This window comes from Triturus cristatus, chromosome 9 (genome assembly GCF_964204655.1).
Source record: "Triturus cristatus chromosome 9, aTriCri1.1, whole genome shotgun sequence".
Taxonomy (NCBI): Eukaryota; Metazoa; Chordata; class Amphibia; order Caudata; family Salamandridae; genus Triturus; species Triturus cristatus.
The window spans coordinates 362,596,769-362,622,960 of NC_140592.1; the positions used below are offsets into that span (position 1 = coordinate 362,596,769).

Here is a 26,192-nt window from a genome sequence, read left to right on the forward strand (position 1 = left end):
ATGTGAGAAGTTGGCCTGGCATATGCTGGTCACTAGTTCTAGTGGCCACCTTGCACCAGTCCAATTCGACTCTTGGTAGATAGGTTTAAAGACAACCTTTTGAAAGAAAGCTATCCTAGTGGTAGCTGTGGAGAGCAGCCTTCAGGCTAAGTCTCTGAGGAATGTAAAGCAGCTTGTTTTACCTTATAATCTCTTGAATTACCAAATGAAAAGACACCACACAGGTATATATATCAAATATATATGTATTTATTACTAAATATACTCTACTAATCTCTTTATGAGATTAGAGCCAGGTAAACATTCAAAAGATCAACATTTCTCAATAAATTAAGCACAAAGATGGCTGTAGCCCTAGGGGCGTACCAGACCATATACTAAAAAAATGGTATCAAAAACTCGACTTGCAATATGAAGAGGCCTAGGGCCTTGGGAATCGCTGGGGCTTCACTGCTGCAGTGTTTACAGGTAAGTAATCAGCCCACAGGAGGCGCGTGCAGTGTCTAAACACGCACGCGGGTTTCTCATTGGTTTCAATGCAAAAATGTCGCGGTTTGTTATTTACAGTTCTAGGGCACTTTGGAGTGGACAACAAGCAAACAACTTACAGGGTAAGTACTTCGATAGCCAATGCACACTTGGGCACCGTAACGCCAGAGTTACCTCACCCAGGGAAGCCGGGTGCACAGTTGTCCTTTGGTGTCGGGTCACGATGCTGTTTTCAATGGGAATCGAGGTGTTTTTGCTGCTTGTGTCGTCGAGAGAGGTGTCCGTTCGAATCCAACGATGGATTGGAGTTGCAGGGGACCTAGAAATTGAGGGGACAGAGTTCAGAGTCACTTGCCAGTGACCGGTGGCCAGCAGGATAGATGACCACAGCTGTCGAGTCGTTTCAGGTCGCTGATGTCGTTTTGTCTCTTCGCTCACGAGGTCCAGGAGGGATCGATGAAGACCAGCAGCTGGGCTCGGAGGGTCCCACAACGTCTGCAGCTGTTGGCGGTGTCAGCACTCGAATCGGAGTCAACAAACCTTGGCAACTGCAAGTCTCATGTGGATGGAAGATTGTCGATGGATCAAACCAGCAAGGTCCGATGGACTTACCCAGCAAGGGTAAGTGAAGGCAGGCCCAGAGCAACCAGGCGAGCCCTTGAAGTTGAAGCAGAAGTCTTCTGGAGGGCTGCTAGCCAACGGGCAAGCAACCGCAAAGACGCCTTTGCAGGAAAAGTTTAACAACAGCCCACGGTCACTCGGGACGAGGTAGGCCGCTGAAATTCGGTACCAGACCTGCTAGGGACTTGGACATTAAGTGGTCCAAAGCACAAGTTTGTAGTTCGTCGTTCAGGGCTTGCACTCGAAATCAGTGCACGGTTCCCTGGTATCGCAGTTCCTCGTCACTCGTGGGGTCCAGATGCCACAGCTTCACTGGGGACTCAAAATGGCCAACAAGAGGTCAGGAAATCTGCTGCAGGGGACGCAGGGACTTCGGGCTCCAGCGGGAGCGGTAAAGTTTGCAACCGTTGTTCAGTCCTTTAGGTGCCTGCCAAGCAGGGGAGTCACTCCTTGACTCCAAGGGAGATCCTTCAGTCTTCTAGAGGTAGTAGAAAGTCGAAGGGCCAGGATTCTTCTTCTTAGAGTGTCGTCCAGGTGTAATCTGAATTGCATTGGCAATACTAGGTATCTTATACTGATAAGATGGGAGGGACTAGCTCTATGGCCACTCCTCTAGGAGGGCCAGGGTAGTGGGTGGTTACACCCACTTCCCTTTGTCCAGTTTCGCACCAGGACAGGGGCAGGATGCCCCTGAACCGGTTTGAGCTGGCATATGCACAGAGGAGCCTACTGCTCCCCCAGTGCAGGGCTTCAAAGGCACTCTAAGAGTGCCCCCACCCAGCTCCAATACACTAAATCCTGCCTGGGAGGTTGTGACACCTCCCTGTGACAGGAAACCCTTTGTTGAGCTCCCTCCACTGCGAGTTTCGGTCAGCAGCAGGAGGGCAGCCCGGTGTCTGTGCTGGTGGCATCCATTTTGTGATGCCAGGGCTTTAGAAGATTTCTACCGTTTAGTACAGTGGGTACATGTCATCCCCTCTAGAAGGGTGGGATCATACTCCCACACCAGGGACTGGTGTGGGGGTATGATTCCAAGATGTTTGACACCAAACACAACATGTTTTGATGCAGTCATTCCAAAGTTAGCATTAACCGGGAGGTTATAATGCACTTAAGAGTATATGGTTTAACCGCATCCACAAACAGCAGCAGAGAATAGACTCTGCCAGCTGCAGAGGGGTCCTGCTCAGGCAGAAGCACCCCCTCACATAGTAAACCACGCACCCTGCCCTTGGGATTGATAGGGCCTACCATAGGGGTGACTGATAGGTTTATATGTGTGTGTGTATGGTGAGATATAGGAACCTATACCTCATGTGTAGGTTCACACAGGCTGCAGTAGCAGGCCTGTGGTGTCAGATTGTGAATGCTTCCCAGGGGTGGCATAATACATGCTGCAGCCCCTGGTAGGCCTGTGAAGTACCAATGCCCTAGGTACCTAAGGTACCATTTACTAGGGGCTCACAAGATACCACAGTATCCAATCACTAGTGCATCTAGTATGCACACCAAGTTGTTTAGAGAGATCAGTGAGACTGGGGCCCTGATTAGCAGGGACCCAGCCAGACTATAGCCAGAAACCAGTGTATACATCAGAAAAAAAGTGGGGGCAACACAAGTGCAGATCCTACTCTCCTACACCGCAGTCTTACCAAGGTAAGCGGTGGAGGGGTATCCGGGGTTAGTGAAAACAGACTGGATTTTTGCCAGTTAACCCGGAGGGCAGACACAGTGCCGAATCGTGCTAGCATGGTGGGTGCCCCTGAAGTTCGCCCTAAGTGTCGTGCAAAAAGATCAGAAGATCATCCGCATATAATGCTATCAGAAGACGGCCCGTTGAGATCTCTAGCCCTCTGTAATCCTGGCCGCTCCTGGCTCTACCTGCCAGCAGTTCCATGGCCAGAGCAAACAGGAGGGGAGAGAGGGGGCATCCCTGTCTCGTTCCCCTTACCACCCCCGGTCTAGGTGAGATGACTCTTCCAGTGCGCACCCGGTCTGTAGGGGCTGTGTACAGGAGTTGCACCCATTTCAGGAATCCCTCCCCCTGGCCCATCCCGACCAGGACTGCATACAAATATTGCCATTCCAGGCTGTCAAATGTCTTTTCAATGTCTACTGCAAGCACTGCTGCTTCCTGTTTTGTATCCTTCAGAGTCTATTATCGTTCAAAGGCGTCTGATGTTTGTGGCAGTGTTCTACCCTGGGATAAAACCCGCCTGGTCGGGGGTGGACCAGATGAGACATACGTGGCAGTAAACGGGTCGCGGGGATCTTACTCAAGATCTTATAGTCCATGTTCAACATGGACAACGGTCTGTAGGCCGTGTAGTCGTGGCGTTCTTTCCCTGTTTAAGGTATGGGGATAATGAGGGCCTTGCTGGTGCTTTCTCGGGCCTTCTGGAACAGTGCGGCCAGGTGGGGTGTCAATTCTTCCACATACGTTGCAAAAAACTTGGCCGGTAGGCCATCTGTGCCCGGCGATTTATTACGCGCCATTCCCTTGATGGCCACCTGAATCTCCCGTTGCGTGATATCCGCCCCTAACAGTTCTGCAATTTCAGGGGCCAGGAGTGCCAGTGGTAGATCAGTCAGGTAATCCCCCATGTCTGTCAACTCACATGTACATGTTTTGGTATATAGTGAGGTGTAGTAGCGTGCAAAAACCTTGTTGATCTTACCCTGGGCAAAGTGTCTGATCCCCCACTCATCTTCTATTTCCACCGGAGAAGAACCCCGGCTCACCGGATTCGTCAGCCATGCAAGGAGCGATCCAGACTTGTCTCATTCATCATGCATCCGTTCTAAATATTTTTTGTAGTCAAAGCTCCTGAGCCTCTCCGTTTGCTTCGATACCTCCTCTTTGGCGTCCAGGAGAGCTGTTTGGAGCTCCGGATGTCCTGGCCTCGTGCGTTCCACTTCTCGGAGAGCTGACTCTGCCCCTCTATTTCCTTCATATTAACCCTCCTGACTCCTGTGGCATGCGTAATGCACTGGCACCTTAAAACCACCTTAAAAGACCCCATTCTGTGGTTAGGGATGCCGTCGTCCCAGTATTGAGTCGGAAATAATCCGCTATTTCACCCCTGATCTCCTCCCTAAAAACCTGATCCTCCAGTGTGTCTGGGCGAAGGCGCCACATGGGGATCGCCGCTGGCGGGTGCGCCCATGTCAGGGACATAATCAGCGGATTATGATCTGAAATGGTGCGTGCCAGATATTCTGCGGACGTGACCTGTTGCTGAGCATCCACTGAGCACAATGAGGCATCTAGTCGCACGAGCACTTTGTGGACCGCTGAAAAATAAGAGTAGTCTTTGGTTTGCAGCATCAGGGTTCACCATGTGTCCAACAGCCCCCAGCTCTGTCTCCAAGTACTGAACGTATGGGAAGCACGCGCTACTTGGGAGGTTGGTAGCGGAGGGTGGGACCTGTCCAAAAGTACGTCTTCTACACTGTTAAAGTCCGCCCCCACTATCGCAGTACCTGTAAGATATTGTGCTAATTTGTGGGTTAGCGTAGCAAAGAATGCAGGCTGATCTACATTAGGGACGTACACACTTATCATGGTAATGTCTCGGCCTTCCAGCCTTCCCTTGATGGCCACGTATCGTGTGAGAAAGTGCCATCTTTCTTGCATGGTATGCCCCCACTTTTTGCTGATTTGCTGAATGTACTTTGACTGAGTGTGCCCTGGACTCCTGCCAATCAGGTGCCCAGGGCCTATGTTCCTTCCCTAAAATACACAAACCCCAAATTGGCAAACCCTGGCCACATGTCAGCCCCTGGTAAAGGTACCCTAGGTACCCAGGGCCTTGTGACCAGGGAAGGCCTCTAAGGGCTACAGCAATCATTGTGCCACCCTTAGAGGCCCTGTACCCTTACACACACACACTGCCTTTGCAGGCTGGGTGTCTGGGTGCAGGACAAAACAAAGAGTCGACATGGCACACATCTCTGTGTGGCACGCCCAACACCTACACTGCCAAGGCATATATCAGCCACCCCTCTGGCTGGGTGCCTTATGCCAATGGTGTGGGCACAGGAGCAGGAGCCCTGTGCCCCTACAGTGCCCAGGTCCATTCCTGGGCACTGTAAGTGCAGTGCTGCCATTTAAGAGTACATGGTGCTGAGAGCTCGTCAAACACGAACTCCACAGCACCATAATGGCAAAACTGAAGACTGGGAAGTTTGGTATCAAACTTCTCAGCACATTAAACCCACACTGATGCCAGTGTGGAATTTAATGTACCAAGCACCCCAGAGGGCATCTTAGAGATGCCCCCTTACAACTAACCTACAATCCACGTCTGCTCTGAAGCCGCCTAGGCTGCCACACAGCAGACATGTTGCTGGACCCCTGGGTGGGAGAGCCCCTGCTCTCCTGGGCCTGCAACAATGCCCATCCTGGGCGAGGTGATAAATCTCCTCCCCCAGGATGAGCAAAGGGAAGCTTCAAAGGCATGCCGCCTCTGTGAGCTTCCCGAGGCCACTGCAACCCCCCACTCTGGCGGGAAGCTTGGCCGGAAACCCCAAACAAGGACAGGGGATGTGCCAGCCTGCCCACCCCACCCCTCAGGTGGGGGAGGCGAGGTGAAGCACATCTCCGGGCTCTCGCCATCTTGAAGATGGGAGGCCCTACCCTATCAGGACTAGGCTACTGCCACCCTCCCACAGGAGAGAGGCAGGATAGGGGGTGTACCCACCCCAGGACAGGGACCCATTGGTCCCTGGCCTTCACCTACCTGTAACGCCCCTAAATCTAGTATTTAGGGGCACCCTGAACCTTCCCTCCCCAGATTCCAGATTGGAAACTACAAAGAGCAAGAAGAAAGCAGATCTGCCCTGCAGCTGCTGAAAAGAGGAAGACAGCAACTGCTTTGGCCCCAGCCCTACCGGCCTGTCGACCCTCGAACCTGCTCCTGCTCCAACCCGGCACCTCTTGTGGCCAGCAACCTCACCAACCCCGGAGGACCTGGCTACCCTTTGGCTCTAAGCCCCTGGGACTCCCATGAGAAGAGGCTCTACTCAAAAACCTATCTCTAACCCCTGGCAGCAGCCCGGAACCGCGAACTCAGCACACTCTGCACCACCCAAGCCTGGCCAGTGCCGGAGTGAACTAAGACCCTGAGGACGACCCCACGGCGACTGTGACCCCGAGTCCGGCACCCAAGGACCTCCCTCGACACTCCTGAAGAATCCTGCAGCCTCAGAACAAGGTGCCCCCCCAACCGCGATCAACAGAGGGTAAGATTTCCCGACACCAAAAGGCACCCCTGCACGCAGCGCCCGACAGCCCCCTGTGCCCAATCCCGGGGTACCTACCTATCCTCCAACTACCCAACTTACCTCTCGAAGTGGTGGTGGCACCTGAAGAGTCCTCGTCCCCGAGCTTGCAGTCTTTTTCCAAACCGGAGATTTCCCATTGAAATCAATTGAGCGCCCGAAGGCTCAAAAGCACTCTGCACCCAGCCGCCCGAGTGGCACTGGCAGTGAAAACTCTACACCTACCCACTTCCCCACTTGCCCTGAGTAAGTGACCAGGAGCTCAGCTCCCACAGCCGCGTGGCTTGCCAGTCAGCAGCCACCAACCAAGGCCCCCCTATCCCTCATAGGATAACATTGGGCCTAACTCTCTCTGCACCCGGCCGCCCTAGAGCCGCTGAGGGTGAACCAACTTTACCTACCTGACCCTGGGGGATCCCTGAGTCTATGCCAAGAACCTCAACTCTGCCAGTCGAGTACTTACCCTTAAACCGCAAACTCTATTTTCCTCATAGGGTTACATTGACTGGCTTTTTCCTGAAATTTCTTCTAAGTGTGGACTTTTCAAATCTTAAAATATTCACAAAAAATCAGGCGAGTAACGAAAACGAAATTACTCACCTGCCCTTAGGTGAGCTCCCAGTGCTGGATCTTGGTGCCCAGCACTGACTCAGAAAGATACTTACAACTGTACTTACCCGTAACTCGATTTTCTTCCATAGGAATCCATTGACTGTTTTTCTGTGAAAGTGTCGATTTCTGCAGTCTTTAAATATTCTTCAAAAATCATATAATATCTGAAAACGTAATTACTTACCTGTTTTGGATAAAGGTCCAAGTACTGAGTCTAGGCACCCAGTACTGGATTACAAAAGTAACGAGAACCTACTGTACCTGTAACCTGAATTTTCTTCCGTAGGGACTCATTGCATGTTTCCTTCGAAATATTTTCTGTCAACTTTTAAAATAGCTAAATATTGTTTAAAAGTCATTACAGTAATTAAGTCGACTTTCATCACTTGATTCTGAGTACTGACCCAGGACTGAATCTAGGATCCAGTCCTGAAATTCCAAATGTAATCTAAAAAGTAATCTGTTGCAAGTAATCTGAATTTACCATTGAGCTCAATGCATTGTTGTGTTTAAAATAGAGTTGCCTATTGCAACCACTTGTAACTGTTTACAAAAGTCAACTGCAATTGCAAAAGTATTTGTATGAAACATCTCGTTCTGAGAAAGTATATTTTAAATCCAAGTGTTGGTTCTAAAATAAAACAAGCATATATTTTTTATATACAAACCATTGGCCTAGAGTTCAGTTATTGAGTGTGTGAGACCATTTGCTGACTGAGTGTGTACAACAAATGCTTTACACTGTCCTCTGATACTGCCTTACTGCTCGACCAAGCTACCACTTTAGAGAGTAAGGTTATATCTAACTTTCACCTATGTCAAACCCTGGGGGACTGTGGACTCTGTACACCCTGTACCTATTAAGGAACAGTATATACAGAGCCACTTTCTCACATATCGGCCCTCCGGATCAACCACTGAATGGAGTAACAGGAACGGGACTCCTCCCCCCCCCTCCCCCCCCCCGGACCCACACCACTGCCCCCGTGCATAAGCCGAGTAGGTAGTGTAGAAGAGCTGCCCTCTCCATCTCCTGTGTAATGCCTGCCCTTCCTTTTGTGTTAGGTGTGTTTCTTGTAAAAGAGTTATCTGGGCTCCCCGCCGTTTAATATATGAGAGGATTTTATGGCGTTTAGACATAGTGTGCGTGCCCCTAATGTTCTAGGTCATGTATTTGTAATGTCTGTTGTCAGCAATTATCGAATATGACCGTGATCCGAGCCCCTCCCAGGCTGATTAGCACCCACCACGCCCACCTCTCCTTTGAGCCCACATGAGGTTTAACATTCTGCAACCCAGTGTTTCCCCCCCCGAACCCAACAATAAACTTGCCCTCGAACTCCCACTCCCCAGGATAAGCAGGAAAAAACAACCCCCCCCCATCCAAACCAGTGTAAAAAGTCTACAATTGACTGCTTGTAGGGTAGTCAGTCAATCCCAGAGGGTGGCCAGCTGTTGAAGCTCTCCCAGTCCCTGCAGCCGCCATCGCTCTCCGCACCTTCGGTGGTCCACCCCACAGCGCTTCCCCCTTAGTTACCCTCATACCTGTATGCAATAATAGGGGTGTCCCTTTATGTTCATGTTCCGCATGGCCGGGCCCGCTAGGTCTCAACGTAATATGATGCCATCCGCCGTGTGTGGTGTGACACTCGGAAGTGACTCTCTCTGCGCCTCAGTCGCTGGATCCCCCCTTCAGAACCGGTGCCCCCTGCATGGTCGTTGTCTTCGGGAAGGTATTGACTCTGCACCCCTCCACTGATCTGGGCCACTACTTGCATCGCGTTCATTCGCTCAAGCTGTGCCTCTTCCTGCGATGGTGCGAGAGTCGGTTCTAATCCTCTGTGGCCTGGAACGTGGTCTGTGCCGTCCTTTTTTCGCCATGTTCTGCAGTGGTCGAGCTCCGGCATGGCGGTCCAGCCACCTGCGGGGTTTTGATGAACTCCGTGCTACCTGCTGTTACCACTCGGAGCATAGCTGGGTATTGCGTCACATATTTGTAATCCAGCTGGCGCAGTCTCTGCTTCACGTCTCTGTAGGATCCCCTTCGCCGTTGCATCTCTCGCGAAAAGTCTGGGAAGATGCGCACCGTAGAGTTGTGCACTTGTTTCTCTCCCTTGAGGCATGCCTGGGTAAGGATGTGGTCCCTGTCTTTATAGTGCAGGAGTTTCGCGATCTCCACTCTTGGTGGAGCTCCTGGCAGGGGCGGCTTCGCAGGGACACGATGCGCCCGTTCCAGAGCAAAGAAGTTTGACAATCCCTCAGGCGCTATCTCTTCTTTGAGCCACTTCTCAAGGTAGGCCGTCATGTCGCAGCCTTCAATTTTCTCTGGCAGGCCCACGATCTGCAGGTTGCTTCTACGTGATCTGTTTTTGGCATCCTCCGCCCTGTCCTCCAGTGTCCGCACTTTCATTTCCAATTGAGCCATTCGATGCTGCATGGCAGTGAGTGCCGGTATAGCCTCCGTAAGTACTCCTTCGTTCTGTCCGCCAGCTTCCTATGGTCTTCTCGGAGCAGCCCCATGTCTAAGCTCAACGAGTCAATTTTACTTTCCAAGCGTTCACTAGATGTGGTGATAGCCTGTAGGATGTCCTGTAGTGTTGGGACTACAGGGTGTGCCCCTTGCTGCGTGGCCTGGCCGCTCTCTTCCATGGGTGCAGTCATGGTGGGGTCTTCTCTATCCTTTTTTTGAGGGGTTTCCCCATGGCGTCTTCGTGTCCTGCGGTGCTCCTGGTATTGCGCGCGCTCATGGGATGTCCCAAATCGCCGCCTGATATGCGCCGTTCTCCTCCAGCAAGCGCTCGCTCGGGTGTCCCCATCTCTTACCTGTCCTCCAGATCAGTGATAGTGCCAGTTGCTATGAGACACACCCAGAGTCCCAGGCCCTGTCGCTCCAAGTCTCTCTCGCGCTCGTCCGCCCCAGCTGCTGTCGCAGGCAGAGGCCGGGTCACATATTACTGCGCATTGGGCAAGGTCTCCTCCTCAGGAGTTTGTTGTCCCCAATCCCTCTCCCCAGAGTCCTACCGGAGGGAGGGTGATGCAGACCTCAGCACCCAGGTCAGTTGCGCACTCTGGGCGGGGGGAGTTTCAGCTTCTCTTCTTGCTTTGTTCCCGCCTGGGCCCACTGTTGTGCCGCTCCACACGCTATCACATGCCGTCTCTCTCCCTCTGGGCGTACGCCGCTCCTCTGCCAGTCACGCACTCCACGGGGGCCGTCCCAGGGCCTGCACCCTCAGCGTACTTCTGCGCAGGGAGTCCTCAAGTCTGGCGCTCTATCTAGCAGCAGGAGCCCGGTCAGCTGGGCAGGTTAGGGCACACTATCGTTGCACATAACTCACTTCGCCATCCCAGCGCTGGGCTTCAGTGCGGTCGGCGGAGTTGGCCAGTCAGGTGCGGCTTTTAACAGGAGAGTGTCCGGGCGCCCCCGCCTATTGCGCCACTCCCCGGCAGTGGGAGGAAGGGAGGGCACTCCGCTGACAGCGTTCTCCTGCGTCAGAGGTGGGAAGCCGAAAGAATGGAGCACCCCAGGCCCTCAGGAAGGCCGCGCCAGCAGGAATGTCCCGGCTACGTCTCTCGCCGCCCTACACTCAGGCCGCCATCTTACCGCAGGGCTTTGTTGCGGTCGGCGATCTCAACACTCCAAGCGTGGCTCTATCCAGGCGCCCCCGGCACGCCGCGTTGTTCCGTGTAGAGGGAGGGAGAGAGAGCACTCCGTTGCTGGAGCTTTACTCCCCGGCGCAGGTAGTCGGTGCTTGTTCTGTCTTCCTCAGCTCCCGTTGGGTGCTGCCATCTTGGGAAGTCACTTGGCCACGCCGCTCCCAAGCATTCCCCACCGATTTTTGGCTGTGTGAGCTGCTTGTTTCGCTTCCAACACTCCAGCTGTGTCCTCAGTGGCGTGGGTGAGCTGTGAGGTATCGTGCCCTATTCAAGGGTTCAGGATGGCCTTCGATGGCGGCTGGGTGACGGGGAGCTCGCGGTTTGAGCTGCTCACTCCATCGGCGCCAAGCCACGCCCCCAGCAATTTTATGAATAATGACAGATATTTTTTTGTTAAGAATTTGCTGTTCAGCTTTTCATAATTGATTTAGTTTTTTCTTGCTCTAAAACCATAATATATCATCACTTTTGCACCACTGTTATCTGAAGAAGAAATGTGAAGGGACCCCGAAATTCGATGTATTATAGTAGCATAGTTACCTTTTTATTGGATTACCAAAATAAAAAGTAATCACCACACAAAATATTTTAATAATTTTATTTAAGGTAGTCATTTTAGTTTCTATAATCTAGTATTTTCTTTCTCTTTACTTTTTGCAGAAGGATTTCGTCACTGGGATCATGAAAATCAGGGAGACGGATGGGAAATTGTTGCTTTGGAAGGCTGTTGTGATCCAGTGGCGTCTCATGCATTTGCTTCTTCATTTGGGTAATTGAACAAAAATCCTATATGCGAGCTATTTTTAGGCTTCACCTGACAAATGCCTTAAATATTACACCTAACTTTTGGCTAAGCCTGATGATGGTCAAGCATAACACTATAAAGGCCCTACAGTGTTTGAAAACGTAACCCTGTTTTCATGACTTTTGTTCCTATCTTTCATTTTAGGTTTACATCTGTTTTATTTATTTGCAAATGTTACAAAACACGAACTCTCACTTACGGCCTCTAGCCGGTGAGGTGAAACATGGGTGGCGGGGTCAGAAAATGGGGGGGGGGGGGGGGTGGGGATGACTAAAATGTGTTTTCAGGTTGAACAATCCTGCGGGGGGGTGAATGAAAGAGGCTGAGCATGAGGGTGAAGTCCGGAGGGGGTTGTACTGGTTGACATTTTCCTGCTGCATTGAGCAAGTCAAGTTCCTGAGGTGGTCTCTCAGAGGATGTAGTCATCCGGGGTCAGTTCACACTAGACTTGTCAGCACTGCTCTTGGTGCTGTGAGTCAAAGCACTCGTAAGTAGGCCGGGCAAGACAGCTCCCAGATGTCTTTTGTGCAAGGAACTGTATGCATGAACCCTTATCAAATTGGGGTAGCTTGTGCTCTATGGATGCTGTTAATTGTTCTGTGTCAAGTATCTCCCACAGTTTCTGTAGCCAGTCGACATGGGTCAGTGTGTCTGTGACCCACTTTGATAAATTGACTTGTTTGGCCACACTGAGCGATAATGAACTTGCTTTCCCTGTTGCAGAGCGCAATGAGTAAGTCAAAGCTTTAGGTAGCTCTAATAGTATGTACCTAGGGAATTTGGACATGTCTGTCTCATACATCTCATTAATGTCTTTCATCATGTTGTTCCATTACGATTTTAGTTTGGGGCAGTGCCATAGAAGTTGGAGGGTCTGCATTATGTAGAGGATCTTTGGAAGGAGGGTCATTTTGATCACAGCCATCCTACCCAACCAGGAGATGGAGCCACCCCTGCAAATTTGTATATCGGACCCAGCGGACGCTAGCAACTTAGTGTAGTTATGTACTGTTGTTTTCTGAATTGATAAGTGTATTTCGAGGCCCAAGCACTGAACATTTCGAGTGGCCCATGCGAAAGGAAAGAGGCACTCAAGCTGGGTCTTATCACTCTGGAGAATAGCAAGGTTCAGGGCCTGTGAATTCTCTATGTTGACTTTGAAGACAAACACTCTTTCAAAGGCTTCAAGTTCTTGCTGGAGTGACGGTAATGAGGTTTGTGGCTGGGTAAGGGCAATCATAACATCATACACATGAAGGTCAATTTTATGCACCTGACGGGCCATGATGATGCCTTTGACCTGGAGGTTCATGTGTATCCTTTCAGCTAAGGTTTCCATGTAGAGCACAACAAGAGTGGGGACAGGGGGTATCCCTGTCTCGTGCCTCTTGCTGTGTTGAATGGCCACAAGGTCAGCACGTTAACTCTCACCTTAGCCACGGGCTTGGTGTAACTGCAATTCCCGAATTTGGTACTGGCCGTCCCTGTCCAGCACCTGTTAGAGGAAGGGCCAGTGCACATGCTATCAAATGGTTTCTCCGAATCTATGAACAGCAAGATTGCAGATGTCCAGGGGTGGCTTACTGTATCTATAAAGTTCCGGAGTCGTTTGTATTATCACTAGAGCACTTTTAGGTATGAAGACTGCTTGGTCTGGATCTACCAACGTCCTGCATAGAGGGGCCAAGACAGGCCGCTAGACTGCAGGTAAAGATCTTGGCATCGACATTTAGCAAAGAGATGGGCCTATACCATGAAGTTAGAGTGGGATCTCTCCCGGGTTTGGGAATCACTGTGATAGTTTCCTCCCTCATTTTGTTGAAGGATGTGCCCACTTTGCTAAAGGAATTATAGAGGCGGTTAAGGATAGGTGCCAGTTGGGTGGCAAACAGCTTTAAGAAGCAAGAGGTGAATCTGTCTTGCCCTGGTGCCTGGCCTGGCTGAAGTCTTCGAAATAGCCGCAAGGAATTCATCCTCTTGTAGATCCATTTCCAGTTGGAGGGCGTCTCCCTCTGGGATATGCATAGTGATTGCCTGGGACAGGTAACTTGTGGTGCCCATAAAGGTTAACATTTCTGTCGAGTTCAAGTCGGCATAGAAGCGTTCAAATTCCTGTGCTATTGCTATGCCATTGTGTGAGTTTTGCCCCTGTGGTTCCAGAATTTCAGCTATTCTCTGCCTGTGTGTTTGAGCCATCACCCTGTGAGAGAGTAGTTGCCCAGCTTTAATCTTCTCTGTGTATTACTTCTGTATGGTGCAGAGGAGAGCGTATTCCGCTTTGGCCATATACATCGCCCTGAACTGTCTTCTAGGCAGTGTTATTTGACTCCTCACTTTCTGGGTGCCCGATTCTTTGTAGACCTCCTTAAAATCTTTCACCTGTATTTCCAGGGTGGTGCATTTGTCCTTCCTGTCCTTGTTCAGTCTTGCGGAAATGGCTATGAAGGTGCCTCCAAGGACAGATTTTAGGGTGTCCCAGAGCAGGGACAAAAAGGTGCCTGGTGCTTCAGTAGTATAGAAGAAAGTGTGGGGGACCCCTTTGACTGCTTTTAGGTCGAAATGTGCACTAATAGTTTGGGGTTAAGATGCCAAGTCCAATAAGACATGAGTGAACTAAGGATACTCAGAGTGATCGAGAAAGGAGAGTAGCGGCCCTAATTTCTACAGTTACCGCGAAGCGGGAGGACGTCAAAAAATAGTCTATCCTGGCATAGATTTGATGGGATGCTGAGAAAAAGGTATAATCCTTCTTAGTTGGATTTGGCGCTCACTGCATACCCAAGAAGCCCACCTCCTGCAGCCATTGAAGGCCTGCAGTTATGTAGGTACCCGTTTGTCCTGCTCTGTGTGCTGATTTGCCTATAAGTGTATCAGGGACGGTGTTGAAGTCACCTCCTATTAGTATGTCAGTGTCAGGTTAGTCAGTGTATGCTCTAGGGCATTGAGGATGAATTCCTATTGGTGATCATTGGGGGCATAGATGATGGCTAGAGCAAAGCTATGCATGTATATCAAGAGTCTCAATGAAAGAAGTCTGTTTGGTAATTCTGCTGGTGGCTGAAGAACTTGGCCCTGGAATTGTGACTCCTGCCTTTTTCCCTCGTCCGGAAAATAAGTATTGCCGGTCGAGGCTTCCTGTCTCCTATGTGTAAGTCTCCTGTAGAAGTCAAATGTCACATTTGGAGTCTCTAAGCATAGAGTGTTGTGCTAGTCCTTTTGCCTGAGCTTTTGGATCGCAAACATTCAAGCTCACGATTTTGACCAGGTGTAAGGGACAGAGGTGGTTTTGCTGTTGAATTGAAGGGGAAGCGAGCGATCAGCAAACCCAAACTGACAGCCAGGACAGTCCACCTCAGGGCAATGCAATCTGTCAAGCACCCAGGTGCTCCATAAATGCTAAGGAGAGTTATCAGAGAAGCAAGAGCACTCATCCGCTTCCACCATGACATCCAGAAGAACAGTGTGATCGGAGATAATGTAGTTGGCGAGCGATAATTTCAGCGAAAAAAGGAAAAGCGAGTTAACAAGTATATAAGGAAAAGGCAGAAAAAAAGACCAATGAGGAGATTTGCAAAGCATGTTAAAATTTCCAAATTCTCCACCACTGGATAACCAAATAATCGAACGCGACTAATCATTGAAAAATAATTCAAACCACTCTACCACGGAGCAGACCGGCCTACAAGTTAAAGAGATCGCTAACGTCCTAAGTCCCTTGGCAGGGAATTTTCTAACTGGCATAAGTCAAGTTAAACAGGTCCATCCAGTATCCATTCAAACGACAGACCAACCCTATGAACTACAGACCTAATCACGCTTTTTGGAGTTTACTGATCTATTTCCATCTGGAAATGACCCACTCAATTGGGAGCGAATTACGAACCTAATTCAAAAGATACATCCGCTCCAAACCTTCTCAAGCACAGAAATGAAACTGGTAGTTTTTCCGTTAAAATCTGAAACCACAGTGGCTGTAGTGGAATTCTGGTCCCCGGTGATCCCAGGAATTATTCTACATCAAAGAGAAATTTTGTTTAAAAATGGATACGATGTCATAGCAACCACCAATAAGGGTCTTCATAACCGGAATCCCTTTAAAGAGATCATTAACACGAAAAATCATCTACCCGCCCAAGTTTATAAAGGTTTAACTGACTCAATAAGTACTCCCGATTAGGAATTGAGAAAAAAAAATCTGGAATAAATCCATACCTAAGGAGGAGATAACAGATGCAAAGCATTGGTCCTGGATTGCGGAGAACTTAAATGGTAATAAACAGGGAAGGGCGAACATACTCCCTCTTTAGCCAAGGTTTGAGCATTGTCTCCTGGAATATAGCGGGGAAAAGTCAGGAGAAATTCGCAATGATACTGGAAGACGACCCGGGGATCGTGGCACTCCAGGAAACTTGGTCAACCACAACCTTTTATTTAGACAAATACATTGTATATGACATCCCAGCAGAACCAGTTAGCCGGTGTCACGCCAAAGGCGGACTTGCAGTACTTCTTAGCGAAGACTTTCTCTGGGACCAGGAGATCATACCTATGAAGTCACTGAACAGTCAATGTATTAAGATCAAGTGCCAGAAGGAGCAAATGGGCATACCAAATGATTTACTTATCTTTAATCTATATATTCCTCCTGGTCCCAAATTCGATCCTCTTATGTGCGAAATACTCCAGGAAATGGAAGAGGTGGTAGAAAATCAAGGATTCCCGTCAATATTCCTTACAGGTGATTTTAACGGGAAAATCTCCAATGATCTACTGGAGAAATGGGAATATGGACAACAAGAGGAGGTCCCGTCAATATCTACCCATACCTTTCCCGCAGGAATCAAAGCTGATAAACGAGGGAAAGTGATACTTTCCTCGCTCCCAACTATTAATGGAGTCATCTTAAATGGTAACATCGAAGGTGACATACCGGCAGCCCGTACAAGAAAAGGTATTTTTAATTCCTCAATACTAGATTATATGATATGTAGCCAGGATCTGTTCAGGAGAATAATACACTTAAGCATCAACTTCAATCAAGCAGTGATCACGCAAGCTTAAAACTCACCACTGGTTTAATAGTAAAATCTAGCTCTACAGGTTACAATATGTTCTCACAAAGTCCAGCACAGGTGAACCAGGGGCAAGGACGTCTCATTTGGAATATTCGAGTACTCGATAACGATAAAATAAGGAAAACCCTAGTGCAAATACTTGCGAATTCAGACCTCACAGATCCAATAGCAAAGTTTGAAGTTACTCTAAAGAAATTGGAATGTCTGCAAGGATTTTTTTAACCAGCTTATCTCTCACTCAAGAAAACACAAAAAGAAACATATGGATATATATGCAATACAACTCAATAAATTAATTCAGGCACAATTTTTACAGTATTCCGAAAGTAGACAAAAGGAAATTATAATGCTTACAAATCGCCATCGAAGGGCAAAAGATAAGCAAAGAAAAGCGCAACAGGATAAGAAATGGATGGACATCCAGATCGCAGTTGAGCAAAAAACATGCGTGAATACTGGGCCCTCATTGCAAAAGAAACGGGCACAAAAAAATCCTTACAATCGCCACCAGTTCCTCCAAGAGAATGGGAAAGGTATCTAACAAGTAAGTAAGTAAACGTTTATTGTTTAGTTAATTAAAACCGTAACAAATGATTAAAAGAGAAATTGTCCTTTACAATAAAACAGATAAAAAAGCACGTTAACAAGTGTACATCAGTAAATCAATCGTTAATATAAAAAACCTTTTTGTTTTGAGATTTCATATTCCTTTCAAACGCTTTTCAAAAGCTATCAGGAACTTTATCAGCTTGCAATTCATTATGAGGGATGTTGAGTCCAAAGCACCAATAATGGCAGACCTGCAGGTACGTAGTCTCTTGGCCCTAAAAATGTACTTTAAAAAGTACGTACGCTCCTGGTTCAGAGACTTACAGTGGCATACAATGTGGATTAAATTTTCTTTTGTAGTGCCACATAGACGACAGACATCTGAGTCTGGTCGTTTCCAGACCGGTTCGTCTGCCAGAGTTGGTAATTTACCAAATCTCACGGCCATTAGCCTCTTTTTGATGAAAACCGAATATGTTGTTTCTAAGTAGGCAGCCGGGGTAAGTTTTTTATAACTGTTAATCACAGACCAAGAATGGGAGCGGTCTGAAAAGATGGCTTTGTCTGTAATTAATGAATGAAATTTAGCCCCCTTATTTAGTGCCTGTTTAAAGGAAATATATGGCAGATCTTTGTCCCAAAGTTTGGCGGTGCATGTTTGCTCCAAAGCACAAGTCAGATATTTATTAGCAGCTGAGTTTTGTTGGCTTTCTAGTTCCTGCCACAAGAATCGGTTCATAGTATTATTTGTAGAGTTCATTTTAATTCGATACCATACTCTGATGCTTGTGTAAAGTCGTCCCAGTGACTCATTCATTACGCCAAATTCTAGACGCACCTGAGCATGTGAAGCTGAGCTTGGTAGTTTTAAGACCTTCTTATAAATTTTTGTGATGAGGTTATTTAAAATAACTGCGTCCTTGCCATGCATTGCTACACTGGCATACGCTAGGGTAGGAAGAACTTTGGTGGCCATCACTGTCAATAGGGGAGTAAACGAGGGACCTTCCAATTGTTTTGAAAGTATGCTTAAAGCAAATATTAAGGCTCCTGCTCTTTGCGTCATGTATTTTTTTTGAGCGTTTAAGTTCAGTTTGTCGTCGATATAATATCCTAAATATTTGTAATTTGATACTCTTTCCAGGAGTTTTCCTTCAAGCATGATATTAAGATGCGCAGATCTGCGGTTGGTTATTAACATTATCTTTGTCTTGGACAGATTAAGAGCTAGGTTATTTGCCTCCAGGAACTCCGATGTTACTGCTAATAGTCTAGACAGGCCCACTTTGGTTAGGCTCAAAAGCACAATGTCATCAGCATAAGCCATATGAGTGAGTTGGAAGTTGCCAAGTTTCGGTGCATGAGCATTACAGTTGTTTAATTTGCCCGAAAGGTCAGAAATGAATAAGTTAAATAGTTGTGGTGCTAAGACGCAACCCTGTTTTAATCCGATCGATGTATAGACTTTTCTTGATAGATGTGAACATTCACCCAGCTTGATTTGTGTCCAGGTCTCAGAGTAAAAGAGGAGTAGGCCCCTAAGTATCCCTTCCGGTATGGCCCATCTTCTTAACTTCGCCCATAGTAGCTTGCGGTCAACACTGTCAAATGCCGCCTGCAGGTCAATAAAACAGAGGTTAAGATCCTGTTTAGCGTGCAGGCATTTTTCAGCTATCATGGTTATTGACAGTATGTTTGACATTGTTCCGATTCCAGCCCTGAATCCAGTCTGGTTAATTGGGATCATTACTTTGTCTTCTTCCCAAATTACCAGATCTTTTAGAAGGAGTGATGCGAAGTATTTAGCTTCTATATCCTGGAGTGTTATTAGGCGATAATTTAGAGGATTAGCTCTGTCTCCTCCTTTATATATAGGCGTGATGATAGAGCCTTTCCAACTTTCAGGAATTACGATTACGGTTTTGAACATCTGCAAAAAGTTTTTCTAGCGATGGGGCCCAAAATTCTGGTGCTTGTTTAAAGGCAATTTGCGGGATACCATTTGGTCCCGGTGCCCCATTGCTTTTACCCTTTCTAATAATGGTGATTATCTCCTCCACTGAGTAGGCACCAGCTGTGGTCGCGGAGTGTACCGAATTCCTTGGGACCATTGTTGTTGGATAAATACGGCATTGATCTTTGCTATTATTCGTATAGGAATCCCCCAAGATGAATTGCTGCCCAAGTGCCTTCATTGGGTTTTCTGTAAATTTTGACGACAGAAAAGTTGCCCATTCGGATTCTTGGATATTTGATGTTAATACGTTTCGCGGTCTTACTAGCTGGTTTATAATTTTCCAAAATTTATTTGAGTCCTGAGGTTTAGTACTAGCCAATAAATTGATCCAGAATTCATCATTCGACTCCCTTTTATGCTCCCAAATCTTTTTTTTATATAACTTTCTTTGAGCAAGAAAGGTTACCAGATAGCTCCGGTTGTTAATGTTTAGTTGCAGGTTTTTTTGGCTTCTTCGCAACACCCTTCTTAGTTCTTGTAGCTCCAACGGCAAGTTCTTTCTTAGGTTCTCTCTCTTAGCCCTTATTTTAAGTGATTTCATTTTTGTCTGTAGTTTCTCTAAAAAAAGGGACCAGGCTTGAAGTTTGTCCATTGTTGCACTTTCCAACTCTTTCAGTATGACCTCAATTATTGCGATCCAATTCTCGTCGTTCAAGCTATTCCAATATATACGTTTTAGATTGAGTGTACCTAGTTGGCCCTGTAGGGAACAGGCAGGTTGAAGTGTTTCTGCAAAGGAGTTGAGTTTAAGATGTTGCATCCCGTGATCACTCATTGGTGTATATTCTATGTAAAAGGTAAGTAATTGGGGGATCAATTGAAGACTAACAATGGTAAAGTCCAATATTGATTGGGTGTTTGTCCCATAATATGTTTTTTTCGGGGGTCTATCTTCTTCTGTCCTGCCATTCAAAACTCGCATGCCTAAGTACTCCAGTTCCGTTACCAGATGTTTGGCTAAGGTGTCCTTTCGGCTCTTTATTACTCCATTTGACTGCTGTGGAACATTCCAATGCATGTTCTCTTCAGTTAGTATCTCATCTTCCTCTGGAGTGTATATCAGGTTGGAATTAAAATCTCCTGTTAATATAATGTTCCAAGTTGGCTCTGTACTTCGTAGATTTAGTATTTCCTTACATAGCATATCATTTTTTATCTTTTTTGCTTGACGATTTGGTTGAATGTAATAATTGATTAGAATTGTCGTTTTGTGGCCGTATGCGTTTTGGCCAGATCATTTTACAAGCTGAATGCTTGGGTCTGGAGATTTAAGTTGTTCTGAATTGATTTTTAGGGTAGTAGACACATAAACTGAAAGACCGCCAATTGCTCGGCCAAAGGTTTTGCCTTTTTTCGCAGGTACCATGTATTGAATAAATCCAGCCAATGCGATGTCTTCCTGGAGCCAGGTCTCTTGGAGTGCAATTATGTCGGCATTGTCCCATTCATCCGGAGCAAGGCCGTCCTCCAACAATCTTTTTGCTCCAGCTATATTCCATGAGATTATGTGTATATTGTTCTTTACTACTTTATTCATTTCTGAACCGTTCGGTCAATTCCTCTGATTATTCAGCATACCGGGAAGCCATTTCCAATCGTCAGATGGCTCTACCGAGTCCCCCATTCTTTCGATGTCAGATACTTTGCATATGGTTTCTGCCTCACTTCTGCCTTTGGCGTTGTATAAAATAGAATAAACTGTGTTTTTCGGAGCAAGGTCCGCCATGCTCCTTGTAAGTTGTTGGCAACTCTTTGTCTTTAGGGGAAGCGGGTACCTTGGGGTGATTGGCTGTGATAATTGAATACCCCATGATTGGAATATATCTGATTTCCCTAGAATTAATTGTACTATCGCAGCGGTTTTCCAAGTTGTCATCGTTTGTTCATTTGTTAATTCTTTTGTGCTGCTTAAAAATTGTACTCGATCTAGATCGGAAGATTTAATGGCAGTCAGATCCTTAATTTCCTTCATCAGTTTTAAAATATTACTCCTATTTAGAATATCATGACTCCCTTGAGTTACGTACTCCGGGGTAAAAATAATTTGCAAACAAACATCGTCTAAATTCATGCTGTCTGACGCAGGCTTCGTTACCACCTCATGCTTTGACTGCGTATTTTCTTTATTCGTAATGCAGAAGCTTAGTTTTGTCTGGACCTTGTTTCGCTGGGTGACTGATGTTAGGTTATGAGGCGTTGGCCCAAGATTATACAAGGAGAACGAGAGGGCAGAAAGCATGAAACCCCAAGTAGATAAGACCAGAGTAACCACTTTCGACAATCTTGCTCCATCATCCCCCCAAAATCGAACTTATTATAAGAAAAGCAAGATCTGCAGCAATGGGCCCAGATTTGATACCGATAAAGGTGCTCCAAAAGAATTCAAAGGAGTGAAGCTTGTTCCTAGCTCCTCTCTTTTCTTATTGCTTTATCACTGGCGAAATTCCTAGTTCCTGGAAAGGAAGTATATTCATTCCAATTCATAAGAAGGGCTCCGACAATTACAGAGATCGCCCTCCTGGATACTTCAGGAAAGGATTTTGCAGCCAGTGTACTGGAACATCTCAAAGAGTGGGCTTTTTCAACTGGATCCATACCGATCAACCCAGCTGGGTTCCGGAAAAAACATTCTGTAAATTATAATATAGCTATGCTCCAAGCAATAATTGATAAATACGTGGTCTCGAAATCACAGGTTGTCTACTCTGCCTTCATTGACTTCTCAACAGCATTTGACAGGATGGACAGACCAATACTCTGGCGAAAGCTACAAAAATTGGGAATCCCAGAAAATCTAATTCGTATAATTGTTGCACTACATTCAGAAACCTGGTGTCAAGTGTTACTTGGGCAAGAAAAGGGCATTACGTCCCCAATTAATACATCGAATGGACTTCAGCAAGAGTGTCTTTTAGCTCCTCTACTATTTTCTCTGTACCTCAGTGACCTTTCGGGTTGCTTTGTGCAGGTAAACAAGTTTCCTCTGAAAATAGCATTGTCTAAAATATACACCCTGCTGTACGCAGACGATGTGATTATTCTCGACCTTACTCCATTCGGTCTTCAAAGGAATCTGGATGCACTTTCAACATATACTGAAAATAATTATTTCTTAATCCCAAATATAGCAAAAACAAAATTAGTCCCTTTCCGAGGAAAACAAAAACATACCAACTACATCTGGACTTTAGGAGGGAAATTGCTGGAAAAAGTGGAAGAATACACCTATTTGGGGCGTATTTTTACTCAAACTTTAAAAAATCTTTCCCACTTCCAGCACTTGGTCCACAAAGCGGATGTATGACGTTACAACGCATACTATTACAACGCATACCTTTACAACGCATTTTTTACAACGCACAATCCATTACAACGCATGACATTACAACGCAGGACACTACAACGCATTTTTAAAAACTACCTTTACAACGCATATCCATTACAACGCATACTACCTTTACAACGCATACCATTACAACGCATAATATAAAATTGCATTTAAGGTAAGTATTAGATAGTATAGGGTTAAAAATTACTATTCTAACTCCAGGGGGTGCAACAGTAGGGTAAATGTTGGATAGTATAGGGGTAAAAATTACTATTCTAACTCCAGGGGGTGCAACAGTAGGGTAAATGTTGGATAGTATAGGGGTAAAAATTACTATTCTAACTCCAGGGGGTGCAACAGTAGGGTAAGTGTTGGATAGTATAGGGGTAAAAATTACTATTCTAACTCCAGGGGGTGCAACAGTAGGGTAAGTGTTGGATAGTATAGGGGTAAAAATTACTATTCTAACTCCAGGGGGTGCAACAGTAGGGTAAGTGTTGGATAGTATAGGGGTAAAAATTACTATTCTAACTCCAGGGGGTGCAACAGTAGGGTAAGTGTTGGATAGTATAGGGGTAAAAATTACTATTCTAACTCCAGGGGGTGCAACAGTAGGGTAAGTGTTGGATAGTATAGGGGTAAAAATGACTATTCTAACTCCAGGGGGTGCAACAGTAGGGAAAGTGTTGGATAGTATAGGGGTAAAAATTACTATTCTAACTCCAGGGGGTGCAACAGTAGGGTAAGTGTTGGATAGTATAGGGGTAAAAATTACTATTCTAACTCCAGGGGGTGCAACAGTAGGGTAAGTGTTGGATAGTATAGGGGTAAAAATTACTATTCTAACTCCAGGGGGTGCAACAGTAGGGTAAGTGTTGGATAGTATAGGGGTAAAAATTACTATTCTAACTCCAGGGGGTGCAACAGTAGGGTAAGTGTTGGATAGTATAGGGGTAAAAATTACTATTCTAACTCCAGGGGGGGGCAACAGTAGGGTAAGTGTTGGATAGTATATTACTATATTATGCGTTGTAATGATATGCGTTGTAATGGTAGTATGCGTTGTAATGGAATGCGTTGTAAAGGTAGTTTTTAAAAATGCGTTGTAGTGTCCTGCGTTGTAATGTCATGCGTTGTAATGGATTGTGCGTTGTAAAAAATGCGTTGTAAGTGTAGTGCGTTGTAAAAGTTGCGTTGTAAAGGTTGTTCCCCCCACAAAGCAGATGTTCACACTGGGGCGCTCCGAAGACTGTACTCCTCTGCCGGGCGCAGGCATTTCTTATCCCTTCTGCAGGTCTTTAGTACAAAGATTCCATCTGTTTTTTATATGCTCTCGAACACATCCCAATAAGTCAATGGCATTCAATACAACTTAAAGAAAGCCAGAGCCTCCGGAAACTAAATTAAAGTGCCCCAAGCTGTGCCCACGCAAGCCCTGCGTCTTGAGTTTTCTCTAACCAGTACATATGCCAGGCGAATTACCAGCATAATACGATGGGCATATAACATCTTGCACGCAGAACCAGGAACCCTAAGGGCACTGCTAAGATCGGAAATCTTTGAACAAGGATCTACAAAATGTTTTTCATCAAATATAACGTTTGCACTGAAGTTAACAGAATGTACAGTGGATCTGTTGAAATCCTGGACCCCGGCACACTTGAAACTTTTTTAAAACACTCAGCTCCAAGAATAAGTTACGATCTTCACATTTTACACTGTTCAAAACTGCTGCTATACAAGGCATATGCAGACTCAATGGAATTTAAGCAAAGGCAACACTATCTTACTTTTACTTTAAGTCACGGCGCCCGGCGATGCATGATTTTACTTCGACTTGGGATTCTCCCTTTTTATATCCCTAACTTGCAACTGGACACAAAATAAAAAAAATTCGGAAGCCTATGCGACCTCTGTCAAGGAGGAGTTCATGACTTGATACATGCACTGTTCATATGCCCTAATCCCACAGTTGTTGCTGCTAGAAAGAGGTTCATAAAGCCAATCCAAACAAAGTGCAACTGTACAAATGTATACAGTTTGATTTCTCTTTTAAAATCACCTCCTAATGAATTTACTTGTTATAACCTGTTCAAATTTTTAAAACTATTTATAAATTTATATTAGGATGAATGTTATAAAGTTTCTTAGTCACAGATGTAATTTTGCTGTTTTTAAACTTATTATTAGTTGTTCTCAGTAGAGAACAAAATCAAATAAAAAATGATTGATTCTTAGTTGGCGAGCGAGTACTGATGGACATGAAGTGAGTGGAGGAAGCCCCATCATCCCTATGCATCTGTAAAGCTGAGTTTATTGGTGGATGTGATCAATCCCTGGGCTTCCAACCCAGTGGTGGGGAGTCAACACTGCAGGCACCACAAGCATCCCAAGCATCCCAAGCATCCATGAGGTGTGACATCTGCACCCAGAGCCACTCTGTGGAGTCCTGGTCTGAAGAAGGACTTTAATGTTAGAGCTTATAAAGCAGGGCCGATCGCTCTCTGTGGTTCTTGGCTGCTGTGCATTTACCTGTTTCCCTCTGAGATGGGTGGTGGGTTCTCCCATTGGTTCCCCGTTTGGCCGGAGAGTCCTGAGACTCCCGGGGGCTGTACACCCTTCTCCCACACAGCCTCCAGACCCAGGATCAACAGTTTTTTTTCAATAGTGCAGATCATGTGTGTTTCTTTGTAACAAATGAAGAATGGGCCAAAGGATTGCCCCACATGTATCTGACTCTTTTCTCCTTCTCATGGAAGGCTTAAGCAAGTAGTGACATTGTAGTGTGATGGTAGACAAATTCTGATACAGCCATAATTTTGGCCCTTCGAAGACGATCAAGCTCTGATTCCACACTACAGACACGAGGGTTCCCTTTTGACTGTAGTGGTGTACACTTGGTAAGATGTCCTCTGGGGCACGACCAGTTCTTTTGAAGGTCGGCCCACAGTATGCGTGTGGTCAAGGACAATGCATATCTCACTGAGTTCCAGCAGAATATGATGAAAGAGACGGATGATGTAATTCCCTAATTTCCTAGAGTCAGCTTGGAGGGGAAACTCCTTTAATTCTAATGTTTGAGTGATGGGGTCTATTTTTAAGGTCTTACAGATGAAGCTGTAATTCCTCGTTGTGATCCCGCAGCTCTAGCAATTTCATTGGTGATCATGAAGTTTTTCCTCCCTTGCATCGCTGGCTTCCTACAGGGTGTCCACCAAGTGGCTGATCTCCGCCATATCTGTTTTGATTTCTTTGAGAGCCGCATTCTCTTCTTCATGTATGGTAGCCATATCGCTCCAGAGTGTGCCAAAGAGGGTCTCCCTGAAGGAGCGCATGAGCAGGGCTTCACTCTCCAAGGTGGTCTACATCCAGATGCCAGCAGGACAGGTGAGGTGTCCCAAGGCTGGTTGAGTTTCTTGACAGAGAGTTGGTGAAAATATCTTTCAACATAGTGTCTTTCTTGCATTGGTGTGGTCCCATGTCAGTGCTGGGGTCCTCCTTTAAGACGGCCAGAAACTATAGCATATGGGAACCAGCAGGCCTGCTTAGAGGTTTCGCAAGGATGCTGTCTAAACTGGTGTCAGCAGGGGTATTGCAGTCATGATGGCAGACCGAAGGGCTTCATCCAGCGCCCCCTGACACAGGTCCCTATTGTAAGCTTTCCATTCTACTGCAAAAAACTTAGGGGGACTGCCAAGTGTACCAGCTTTTGCCTCCTTGGTCCCACTGACCTCACACCCCTGGCTCCCCTTGCTTCTG

General features: G+C 46.5%; 1 protein-coding gene across 1 annotated transcript in view; it reads left to right on the forward strand.

Annotated features, from left to right (window-relative positions):
• LOC146797942 (F-box only protein 2-like) overlaps positions 1-26,192 on the forward strand; it is a 131,701-nt gene that overhangs the window by 17,577 nt on the left and 87,932 nt on the right. The window contains exon 3 of the mRNA XM_085625151.1: positions 11,320-11,428. Coding sequence (XP_085481277.1) covers positions 11,320-11,428 — 109 coding nt within the window. The remainder of the gene's footprint in view (positions 1-11,319; positions 11,429-26,192) is intronic.